Source organism: Rattus norvegicus, chromosome 2 (genome assembly GCF_021556685.1).
Source record: "Rattus norvegicus strain SHRSP/BbbUtx chromosome 2, alternate assembly SHRSP_T2T, whole genome shotgun sequence".
NCBI lineage: Eukaryota > Metazoa > Chordata > Mammalia > Rodentia > Muridae > Rattus > Rattus norvegicus.
In genome coordinates, this window is record NC_141535.1 from 62,967,563 (window position 1) to 62,979,342 (window position 11,780).

General features: G+C 37.1%; 1 protein-coding gene across 12 annotated transcripts in view; it reads left to right on the forward strand.

The window, feature by feature from the left end:
• The window catches only part of Zfr (zinc finger RNA binding protein), a 62,532-nt gene that overhangs the window by 31,512 nt on the left and 19,240 nt on the right, over nucleotides 1–11,780 (forward strand). For 6 of the 12 annotated variants that reach the window (XR_015666772.1, XR_015666773.1, XR_015666774.1 and 3 more), the window contains 7 exon segments: nucleotides 283–474; nucleotides 916–1,207; nucleotides 3,544–3,740; nucleotides 4,160–4,279; nucleotides 6,443–6,588; nucleotides 9,877–10,039; nucleotides 10,957–11,162. Coding sequence is in view for 6 of the 12 variants with exons in the window: in NM_001270972.1 (NP_001257901.1) it covers nucleotides 283–474; nucleotides 916–1,207; nucleotides 3,544–3,740; nucleotides 4,160–4,279; nucleotides 6,443–6,588; nucleotides 9,877–10,039; nucleotides 10,957–11,162 (1,316 nt within the window). In the remaining 6 variants the exon portion in view is untranslated. 12 annotated transcript variants of the gene reach the window in all.

Here is an 11,780-nt window from a genome sequence, read left to right on the forward strand (position 1 = left end):
TTGTTTGGTTTGATGGTTTTGTTTTGTTTTATATTTTGGTTTGTTTTTTTTTTTTTTTTTTTTTTTTTGGAGACAAGGTCTCACCGTGTAACTAGCTGGCCTGGAACTCACCATGTAGACCAGGCTGTCCTCAAACTCAATGCAGTTCTGTTCTGCCTCCTGAGTACTAAGATTAAAGGCATGTGCCAGTCAGCTTATGATCCCATTTTTAAATGAGTGTTAGAAGTCTGAAAATTGAATAGAATGTTATAGAAAGAAATTTGTACTTTTTGTTCAAAACAGACTTATAAAGAGCACTTAGAAGGACAGAAACATAAAAAAAAGGAAGCCGCATTGAAAGCCTCTCAAAATACCAGCAGCAGCAACAACTCAACTCGTGGGACACAAAATCAGCTACGTTGCGAGCTCTGTGATGTGTCTTGTACAGGAGCAGATGCATATGCTGCCCACATTCGTGGTGCTAAGCATCAGAAAGTAGGTGTTTTGGTCCCCCCTCCCACCCACACACAGCCTTATGTCTACTCTGCTTACTTTCACTTTTCAACAGGGGTTTGAAAAAGTTGACTTCCATTTTTGAAAATTTTGAGTGTATTATAAACCTTGCTTAAATGTTAACATACATCAAGGTAACATCAATTAGTCATTGCTTAAAACAGAAACACTAGAGAACTTTAAATTAAACCACTTGGCTTTTCAATTTGGGATTATTTCATTTGTTTTGATTAACTACAGACTGATTTGCTTGTAGACAAGTCCCTTCATCAATAAACACAGATGTTAAAATGAGTTTTGTCTGTAACAAAAAAAAAATAGCAAAGAAAATTAAGTTTTGACTTTTGTTTTATAGTCTTACTCAGACAAACTTTAAAAAAAACACATTTGAGTTTCCTGACAGGTGTGCTTTTTGTTTTGTAGGTGGTTAAATTACACACAAAACTTGGTAAACCTATTCCTTCAACGGAACCAAATGTTGTTAGCCAAGCTACTTCTTCAACAGCTGTATCTGCTTCAAAACCAACTGCCTCTCCTTCAAGTATTGGAGCAAGCAATTGTACTCTGAACACGTCATCAATTGCAACTACTTCAGTGAAAGGTCTTTCAACTACAGGAAACTCGTCTCTTAATAGTACATCCAACACTAAAGTGTCAGCGGTACCTACCAATATGGCTGCCAAGAAAACATCTACACCCAAAATAAACTTTGTTGGCAAGTACTAAAGATTGATTCTTTGTGTCCCTCCTAACTCTGTCAGAGTGGTTTTTCTTCTCCATTGTGTTATTGGCTATTGAACCCAGAGCCTTATAAATGCTAGGCAAACAATGTACTACTAAGCAGCCTCTATTCTCTCTGCTTCTGTACTTCTAAACAATCTATAGTCATCTACCCTTTTCTGAAACTATTGCAAGACTCACCAAGTACCTAATTACTTAGCGCCAAGCATATCTCATACCTGTAGTATCAATACTTGGGAGGCTGAGTCAGAAGAATTTCTAAAAGTTTGAGACCAGCCTACATTTGGTTCCAGGCCAGCATAAGCTAATATGAGAAAAAACTGTCTTAGAAACATAACAAAAGAAAACAAAATAAAAAGCAAACAAACAAAAAAACCCAGCTCCTGCCAGATCCATTGGTCAGTTTTGGTTTCATTCTATTGGCTGCCTTAACTTAAACTTGACACAGTTGACTTAAACCTAAAGTGAATCTTAGTTTCTAGCATGTATGTCTATCCATCTTTTTGGGGGTTAGGGGGTGGTATCCTACTGATTCTCTACCTATGTTTTTGTTAAATGACATTCCTAAAATTGTGGTTCCATGTCTCATCTGTGTGTGCAGCAGCATTCCAAGACAGTTTCATGCATTCTAGTGTATGCAACTATAAAAATCTGGCAAAATCAGAATCACACCTGAGTTTTGACAACCATATTTTGGTTGCTTGCTGATCATCTAATAGATATCCCCTTCCTATTGTTTCCCATTACAAGAATACTACAGAATACTCAGAAGATGACTAATTTTTTCCCCCTTTCCCCCTTTTTCTAAGGGATAGCTTCACTAACATTTCTTTTTAGTTGCCTCTCTATTGCTATGTCCTTATCATCTATACAGTGCCTTTACTATATTTAGTCTCTTCAACACAATCTCTCTGTTCTTGTTAGTGTGCCTTCTCTTTGAAAATCTTCATTGGCCAGCCTTTATGTGTAGGATAAAGTCTGTTTATGACTGTGTTATATAATCCTTTATAACTGACTTATACCTCCTTTCTTACCTCTACCTGGGGGGGGCGTCAGCTCTACCTGGGGGAGGAGCTGATGCTAAATTACTGACTTTGTTCAGTTTACTACAGGCTTTAATTCCATGTTGTTACATTCTTTGATACATGCTGTACTTTCTGTTTAGACATTATTCTCTTGTATCTTGACTCATTCCAATAGTCTTCTCTCAAAGTACCATTCAAATGATACACCCTTTATGAAGTCACTTCTACCAGATGAGGTAAAGGCTTCAGTTCCTACTTAGCACAGGATATTATAAATGCTATATCTTCCTTTAACTTGTAAGCAGCTCAAACACAGTTACATTGTCTTATAACATTTAAAACAATTTTGCTAAAGTTGTTAATTTGACAATTTCCTATATTTGTATAATTTGTCTTACTCTTTCTGTAGCTACTTGAGGTTTAAGAATAGATTAATGACAGTATGTTATTTTCTTGAGTAGTGTTAAATTTAATTGGTTAAAATGAAAGCAGTAATTTGTAGAGTTTTTTTGTTTTGTTTCATTTTTGAAGTTATTCACACTTTCAATATAGAATACAAACAAATCAAAGCTGGAGAGACCACAGTGGGTAAAAGATACTTGCCAAGCCTGATGACTCAAGTTCAGTTCCTGTTAATCTGTGTGGTAGAAGAGGGAGACCTGACGTGGTTATGGCCAACCCAGCTGGATATGTAGCTCCATGATACTTGCCTAGCGTGTATATAGCTCTGGGTTCAATCTCTACTCCCACTTAAACCACTATGGTGACATACACCTATAATTCCAGCATTCAAGAGGTAGAGAACTGCCAAAATTTTAAGGCCAACCTAGCTTATATACCAGAATGTATGTAAGGCTTGTTTATAGCCTGATAATGCCTATGTCAGAGATGAAAAAGAAAAATGTGGAGAGGTGGGGGGTAGATAAATACTATTTATTATTAAGCACACTGTAGAGAGGACAGTATCAATATAAACATGGAATATATTTAATCCCTTTTCATGTTCCTTTTGTTTAGTTTGGAAACTAAATGTTAGGAGAACCAAAATGGGGAACCTATTCTGCATAAAGTTTAGCCAGAAGTAGTAAAGATAGCTTTTAAATTTCATCTTGATGGGTTTATACATTTTTTTTCTTTTTTCTTTTTTTTTCGGAGCTGGGGATCGAACCCAGGGCCTTGCGCTTGCTAGGCAAGCGCTCTTCCGCTGAGCTAAATCCCCAACCCCTATACATTTATACAATGATAAAATTAAAATTACTTTTTTTTTTTTTTTTTGCTTTTCTAGGTGGAAATAAGCTACAGTCAACAGGAAATAAAGCTGAAGACTTAAAAGGAACTGACTGCATTAAAAATAATCCTGCTGCCTCTGCTGTACAGATTCCAGAAGTAAAGCAAGATGCAGTGTCAGAACCAGTCACACCTGCATCCCTTGCTGCTTTGCAGAGTGATGTGCAACCAGTGGGACATGATTATGTTGAAGAGGTATTGATCTGAGTAATCATTACTCCAAAATAAGGCAAAAGGAAAAATGTCAAGCAGTATCCAGTTATACTTTGATTTCAGTTACCTATAAAATTAAGGTTGATTTTCTAATTTACACCATTCATTTGGTTCCTTGAGCTAAATAGGACATTAATAAAGAATTAATAGAAATGCTTCAAAAAGAAATCCAAATAGTTTCAGACAGATATTGAAGTAAACAATACTTTACAAAGGCAAGTATATGCTAGTATTCATTACAGTCCCAGTTTCTGTCTTTTTTAAAAAAATTAGGCTGGGGCAGTCAAGAAGCAGAGATAGGTAGAGCTCTGCAGTTGAAGGCCAGCCAAGGCTGCAATACTGAGATAGTGTTCCAAAGACTGCTTCCAATTCGATCAGAGGTTCTATTTTTCCACACCAAGGTACGAAATGATGAAGGAAAAGTCATTCGCTTCCATTGTAAATTATGTGAATGCAGCTTTAATGACCCCAATGCTAAAGAGATGCACCTAAAAGGACGAAGACATAGACTTCAGTATAAAGTAAGTATATGCTAACTATTGAACTATTGTTCTTTTTAAGTTTTTTGACATTTTTATTTTATGAATACGGATGTTCTTTGTGCATGTAATATCTGTGCTTCTAATGTGTTTGCCTATTGCCCAGAGAGGCCAGAAGAAAGCATTAGATTCCCTGGAACTAGAGTTACAGACTAGAACCAGTTACAGTGCTGGGAATCAAATCAAGGTCTTCTGGAAGAACAGCCAGTGCCTCTTGGCCTCTGAACCACCTGTCTCTGCAGCTCTTGAGTTATCCTTTTGTAACAAATAGCACATTCTCTGCATCTAAACACAGTTCACCTGGTGTATGAGCCCCTGTTCTAAATTTGCATGTTGTATTGATACATTTACTTTGATAGGATGATAGTATGACTCTAGTTGGAGTGTAACTGGCAAAAGTGGAATATAGCAAAACTAATACATTGCTTGGTTCAAGAAATCATATAATGATAGTTGATTCCTGTTAAATGTAAAAACTATCACTTCACCTGCCTCTCTCCCTCTTTGGTTTTCTGAGGCAGGATTTTTCTGGGTAGCATTGGCTATCCTAGAACTCACTCTGTAGACCAGGCTGTCATAGAACTCGAGAACCTGCTTCTGCTTCCCAAGTGCTGGACTTAAAGGTGTGCGCAGCCAGCACCTGGCTTTCACCTGTCTCCTTTATGGTGGTACATTCTCAGTGAGGTTAATTTGGAGCTAGTGCTGGGAGGTCTCTTCATCTATTTACACTAGGAGTGCATCATTGCCTACTCAGGTATTGACATGTCAAAGTTGCTAAAGTATGGACTGGTAGAGTGGGTGTGGGTTTTCTTTTTTTTTTTTTTTTTTGGTTCTTTTTTTCGGAACTGGGGACCGAACCCAGGGTGGGTTTTCTTTTAAACACAGGGTATGGTTATGTCACTCATGTAACTGGGATCACCGTCTCTGGCTCCAGCTGCATGACCTAATAAACCCTTTAAGACATACACTTATAACCATCTATTTATTAATAAGCAAAATGAAAAGTCCTCCAAGGATTTCATGGTTTCCTGTTAGGTCAGCACTAAGTTACATAGTTTTTTAAATATGTTCTTGAGCATGAATAATTAAGCCTATAACAAATATTTTCTCGGGCTGGAGAGATGGCTCAGCAGTTAAGACTGCTCTTCCAAGGGGTTGGGGATTTAGCTCAGTGGTAGAGCGCAAGGCCCTGGGTTCGGTCCCCAGCTCCAAAAAAAAAAAAAAGAAAAAAGGAAAAAAAAAAAAAAAAAAGACTGCTCTTCCAAGGGGTTGGGGATTTAGCTCAGTGGTAGAGCGCAAGGCCCTGGGTTCGGTCCCCAGCTCCAAAAAAAAAAAAAAGAAAAAAGGAAAAAGAAAAAAAAAAAAAAGACTGCTCTTCCAGAGGTCCTGAGTTCAAGACTGCTCTTCCAGAGGTCCTGAGTTCAAATCCCAACAACCACATGATGACTTACTACCATCTGTAATGAGATCTGATGCCCTCTTCTGGTGTGTCTGAAGACAGCTACAGTGTATTTATATATAATAAATAAATCTTTTTTTAAAAATTAAAAAAAAATATTTTCTCAGATTTAATCTAATTATACAGTTTGTACTCTTCAGTAGGGAATTTTAACAAGTTCAAGGCCAGGTTCACACACGCACACACCAACTGAGTATATATTCAGTCTGTAGACTACTAAGCTCAGGCCCTGGGTTGCATCCTAGCACTGCAAATACTGGGTATGATAGACAGGTGTCTATAATCTCATCATTTCACTTTGGGTAGAGGCAGACAGAACAGTTTAAGGTCATCACCATTTACAGATCTATTTTGAAGTCAGCCTAGGTTACATGAGACCCTGTCTCACAAATAAAAACAAGAAACCAATACATATCTACAACACGAAATTTGTAATTCTAAGCTTCTGATGAGAGACTGTAAAACTGTGATTGAGATGTTGTGGGGCAGGTAAAGGCACTTGGTGCCTCTCTGATAACCTGAAAGTCATCCCTGAGACCCACATGGTGGAAGGAGAAACTTGGCCAAGTTATCCTCTGATCTCTCCAGACATGCACAGATGATAAATTCAAAAATAAATTACTTTTAATGAATTGTTTGTTGAAGACGCCTGCTCCTTTTTAAAAATGTATTATCGGTGTTAACAGAAAAAAGTAAATCCAGATTTGCAAGTGGAAGTGAAGCCCAGTATTCGTGCAAGAAAGATTCAAGAAGAGAAAATGAGAAAGCAAATGCAGAAGGAAGAGTACTGGCGGAGACGAGAAGAAGAGGAGCGCTGGAGGATGGAAATAAGGTTTGTTTTTAACTTGCAGCTCTACAGTGAGTGGTTCTTCTGCTGCCATAAAAACTTTATTCTGGGAATATGGACTCCACATTCAGATTTATTTATTTTATGTGCTTTTTAAGTGTTCAACTAAGATCCTGTCTAGAAAGATAGACATTAGAATGCTAAGTATATGTATATTTGATTGTTGCCCTGATAGTAAGGATTTTGTGGTGGCGACTCTCACTTTAATCCAACAAAGGAATGTGAGTTCAGAGCCATAACAAGACTTGTCTCCATGAAAAATGTATGGGAAGAAATTGGGGATTGTATAGGTGGCTCAGGGTTTAAGAGCATATTGCCACTATTATCTCCTTAGTTTGGTTTCCAACATGTCAGGTGACTGACAACTGCCTGTAATGCCAGCTGCGGGGAATCCAGTGCCCTGTTTTGGATCCTGAACTCAAATGTGCACACACTCCTAATGCCTACAAACACATGTAATCTCTGAAGAAAGGTCATACTTTGAAGCCTAGAATCAGCAACAAACTCATTTAGACTGTAGAATCAGATTAACATGATGTTGGTGTCTACATCCAGTTAGTTGTAAAGCAGTTTTCACTGTCAGTTTAGGGATATTTCAATACTCCTTAAAAAAAAAAAATCACAATCCCATTAACAATCATTCTCAATGTCTTCCATGTTTCCTGTCCCATCTCGGTATCATGGAGTAGTCTACTTGCCATCTATAAATTGTATAGGTTTTATAAATGAAATCAGTTTTAAATAATTGAATCAGACACACAGTGTCTTTTGTATCTGGCTTCTTTGAATTTCAGTGTTTCTAAGCCAGGGAGAAAAAGTGAGAGAGAGTCACTTTTTCAGAGGCCAGCACTCTCTGACTTACTTCCTTGAGGCAGATCTCTTACAGAACGAAGAACTAAACTTAGTGGCCAGCAAGTCTCTGTTATTCCATCTTCACAAACACCTCCCAACACTGGTATTTCAGATGTACACATCCACAGTGCTTTTGGATTTTTTGAGAATTTTTTATGATGTGTATTGATGTATGTGTATGTTTACAGAACCCGTATGGTTTTTTGTTTGTTTGTTTGTTTTTTAATCTTCATGGCTTTTGAGATAGACTCTCAATGTATAATCCAAGTTGGCTTGAAATTTAATCTTCTAAAATATTTTTTTATAAAGCTTCTTATTCATACTTTTATTATGTGCTATCTTTAGGTTTCAGTGATAGGTAACATCATTTTTTATGTGTAGCATTTATTATGTATAGCATTTTTATGTATAGCAAACAAATTCTTTTTCAATTTGTGCTTTTGTAATATATTAGAAATTCTATGACTAGATTAAGTTAAGTCATCTAGTTAAGTTTCTTTTATTCATATATCTAATGGTTATCTTAAGTACCTACTTAGTACTTAGAAATGTTTTCAAATGCTGAGCATGAGTTTATAGACAATAGTTAAAATTCCTGCCCTAATGTTATGTAAACATTTTTTAGCAGTAACAAACAGAAAACTAAACGTGATTTTTCTAGATCTTTTGAGCTGTTTTTTAATTCTTTTTTTTTTCTAAAGGCCTAAGTAACATTGAAAGTAATCTACTGGTCCTCAGATGACCTAAAATTAAAATATACTATTTATTCCCTACCTGAAATTTTGGTAGTTTTTGTAGTGGCAATCAATAAATACACATCTTATTTTTATTATTATTTTAGATAGATCTATTAGAATAGCCTTATTGCTACCTGGATTCCTTTGATATAGTCATTGAAATTAAAAGTAAAAATTAGGACCAAGGCGGAACAGAAATCAGTTCTGAGACTGTTAACTAGTGAAGGAGAGGCTATGTGTTAGATAACCATCTTCTGAACTCCTTAAGTGTTGTCTTCTGTGGAATACTTCACAAGTTTGCTGTCATTCTTGCGCAACAGCCATGCTAATCTCTATCGTTCTGAAGGGTTTTGTTTAATATACAGAGTGATTTTTACTGAACCAGCAGCCATGAGGTTTCACAATTATTTGGATGTCTTTAACAATATAGCTGTTACTCCTTTTGGCTACACTTATTAGGAGAACTGAGCCACAGACATCTCAGCCAAAGATACACTTTCTACTTTTGTTATAATTTGCCATTGCCCTTGTGTTTTCCTAACAATGAAATTGTCCGTTGCTACCCCCACAGTTACCACAAAGCCTTTGTAGCAGAGAAATACTTTGTACTGCCTTTATCATAAATGGAGAACTTCATTTACTGTTTTAAAAAAGAAAACAACTCAGGCTGAGAAGATGGGGCTTTGAATACAGACAGTACTTATTATACAAATCGAATCTCCAGAACCTGTGTATATTATCTGTAATCCCATGTTTGTAGTGGGTCGTAGAGACTGGAGAATTCTCAGAAATCTGTGGGCAAGCTAGCCTGGCATGTGCAGCTGCACAGCACACACACCCCAAACAACACACAATAGGATGTCTCAGGATGGAAAGGGGGACCAGTACTAAAAGCCGTCCTCCGACCTGCATGTGGATACCATGGCACATGCACACACTACGTCATGCTCACAAACGGGTACATGTACACACATAAAAAATTTTTTTAAAACAAAAAGAAGGGGCTGGGGATTTAGCTCAGTGGTAGAGCGCTTGCGTAGGAAGCGCAAGGCCCTGGGTTCGGTCCCCAGCTCCGGAAAAAAAAAAAAACAACAAAAAGAAAAATATACAAGAAGTGAGTTCATTTCTTTGAGGACATGAAATAAATGCCTGAACTACTATGTCTGAAGTGGTTCTTGCATATACATCCTCAGTTATATGTATTTGGATTTACAATCAACCTTAAATAATTAAAATAAGCTGAGGTGTCTGGTTTTTGTTACAGTTTGTTCTTGAGGTGTAAAATTTTATTCTCCTTTTCACATTATTGTCTCTAGTTTTTACTTAGTTTACTTCTCAATGAAAATTAAATAATGGAAGTAGGGTAAAAAAAAAAGGTAATACAGTGGTGATTTGGGTGGACTTTTTTAGTCATATTTTTCTATTTTGTGGTTTACGTGCCAGTGTGACCATGGTTACAGGCATATGTGCCACTGTTCATGAGAGCTCAAAGGCCAACTTTCAGGGCATCTGTTCACTCCTTTCATTTTGATTCCGGGAATGGAACTCAGGTCATCAGTCTGGTGCAAGCATCTGTTTTCTGCTGGGTCATATTGCTGCATTGATGATACTTCTTAGAATAGGTTTTTATGTAGTTGTTAATGAAAGTTCGTAAGCTGTGGGGTTGCTTGTTTTTATGCATCAGACGTTATGAAGAAGACATGTACTGGAGAAGAATGGAGGAAGAACAGCATCATTGGGATGATCGCCGACGAATGCCTGATGGAGGCTATCCTCATGGGCCTCCAGGTCCATTAGGTCTTTTGGGAGTCCGACCAGGCATGCCTCCCCAGCCACAGGGCCCTGCAGTGAGTATCTGCTTTGCTTAGTTATATAACGGATGAAAATTTAAGCCTCCAACATTAGATGATGTTTTATGAGCTGATTTTTAGATTTAATGCCATCAGTTTTCCATCTTGATGTTATTTTTAGTCCTTCTCTTAAAGATTCTTAAGTCTAATGTCGCTCTTGCTCTTGCTTTCTTGCTCCTGTTCTGTCCTCTCACCCCTTCTCCCTTCTTTCCCTACTCCATTCACCTTCTCTCTCTACTCTCCCCCTCCCCCCAAATGTTCATGGCCATCTTCTACTTTTTTTCTCCCTCCCCACCCCCCATGCCCTGATTAAACACTATTCTATACTTCTATAAAAAGGACTAATGTCTTTATATATAAGGACTTGGTCAAGTTTCCTTTGCTCTTTATTTACAAAACTTGCTAAAATCTGGGTGAAGACCTACTTTTGGTAAATATTTTAAACATAAACTTTCCTTATCTTTACTTTTCCTTTAAGGGGAAAGAGCTTTTAATGTTAAAGGTAACTCTGTTACCTATTTTCATTTGTCATTAGTGTCTGAGCAATTGTATGTAAATTAATTACTGTTACTAAAGCAAGGTGAGTTTCAGATCACTAGAAAGCATTTACATGGAGAGAACTCATCAGTAGTAGAACACTAGCTTTTGGTAATCTACTTTTGAGAATAGCACTACAAACTTTTAAAAGCATTTTCATAGTTTTAGGCTTTATACATGTATTTATATATACACACATATGTGTGTAACAATTTTGCTTTTTGGGACAGGTGCTTGAGCTTTCATTTTATTGAAAAAGAAAATTTAAGTGGACAGCTTGCTTAATTGCCTTTCTTATTGTAAAGCTAGCTACTATATATAATTGAAAATTTATAATTTTGTTTTATTCAGAAAAATAATCTTTTCCCTCTTTCTAGCCCTTACGTCGCCCTGACTCATCTGATGATCGTTATGTAATGACAAAGCATGCAACTATTTATCCAACGGAAGAAGAGTTACAAGCAGTTCAGAAAATTGTTTCTATCACTGAACGTGCTTTAAAGCTTGTTTCAGACAGTTTGTCTGAACATGAGAAGAGCAAGAACAAAGAGGGAGATGATAAGAAAGAGGGAGGTAAAGACAGGTGTGTTTACAAAGTACTTCTTTCCTTTCATGGACGTTTTATGGTTTACCATAAATCTTTACCTAATCTTTAGATTAGGGACTGGTAAGATGGCTCAGCCCTTAAGGTTGCTTGCTGCCCTATTTCTAGAGAACCTGGGTTAATTCGGTTCCTAGCACCCACATCAAACAGGTCACAACCATTAGTAACTCTACCTCCAAGAGATCTGATGACCTCTTCTGGCCTCTGGGTACCTGAACACACGTGGCAGCCATACACATATAAATAAAAGATGGGGGAGAGGGGGAGGGGTTGGTGTTGGTCCACACATGTTAACTACACTTGTACTTTTGCTAAAATAAGTAGTGTACATTTCTACTACCACTAGTTTTTATTGTTGATTTAAAACACACTAAATGTTATTACAAAAAACATATTCAATGTTTCAAAGCAGCCCTTATGTAACTTTTCAATTTTATCTAGCTATTCTTTCCTGGTTTTAGTTATGTTCTCATCTGCCACTCATTTATCTATATTTCAGTGACTTTTAAGAACATTGACCATGGGGTTGGGGATTATTTAGCTCAGTGGTAAAGCGCTTGCCTAGCAAGCGCAAGGCCCTGGGTTCGGTCCCCAGCT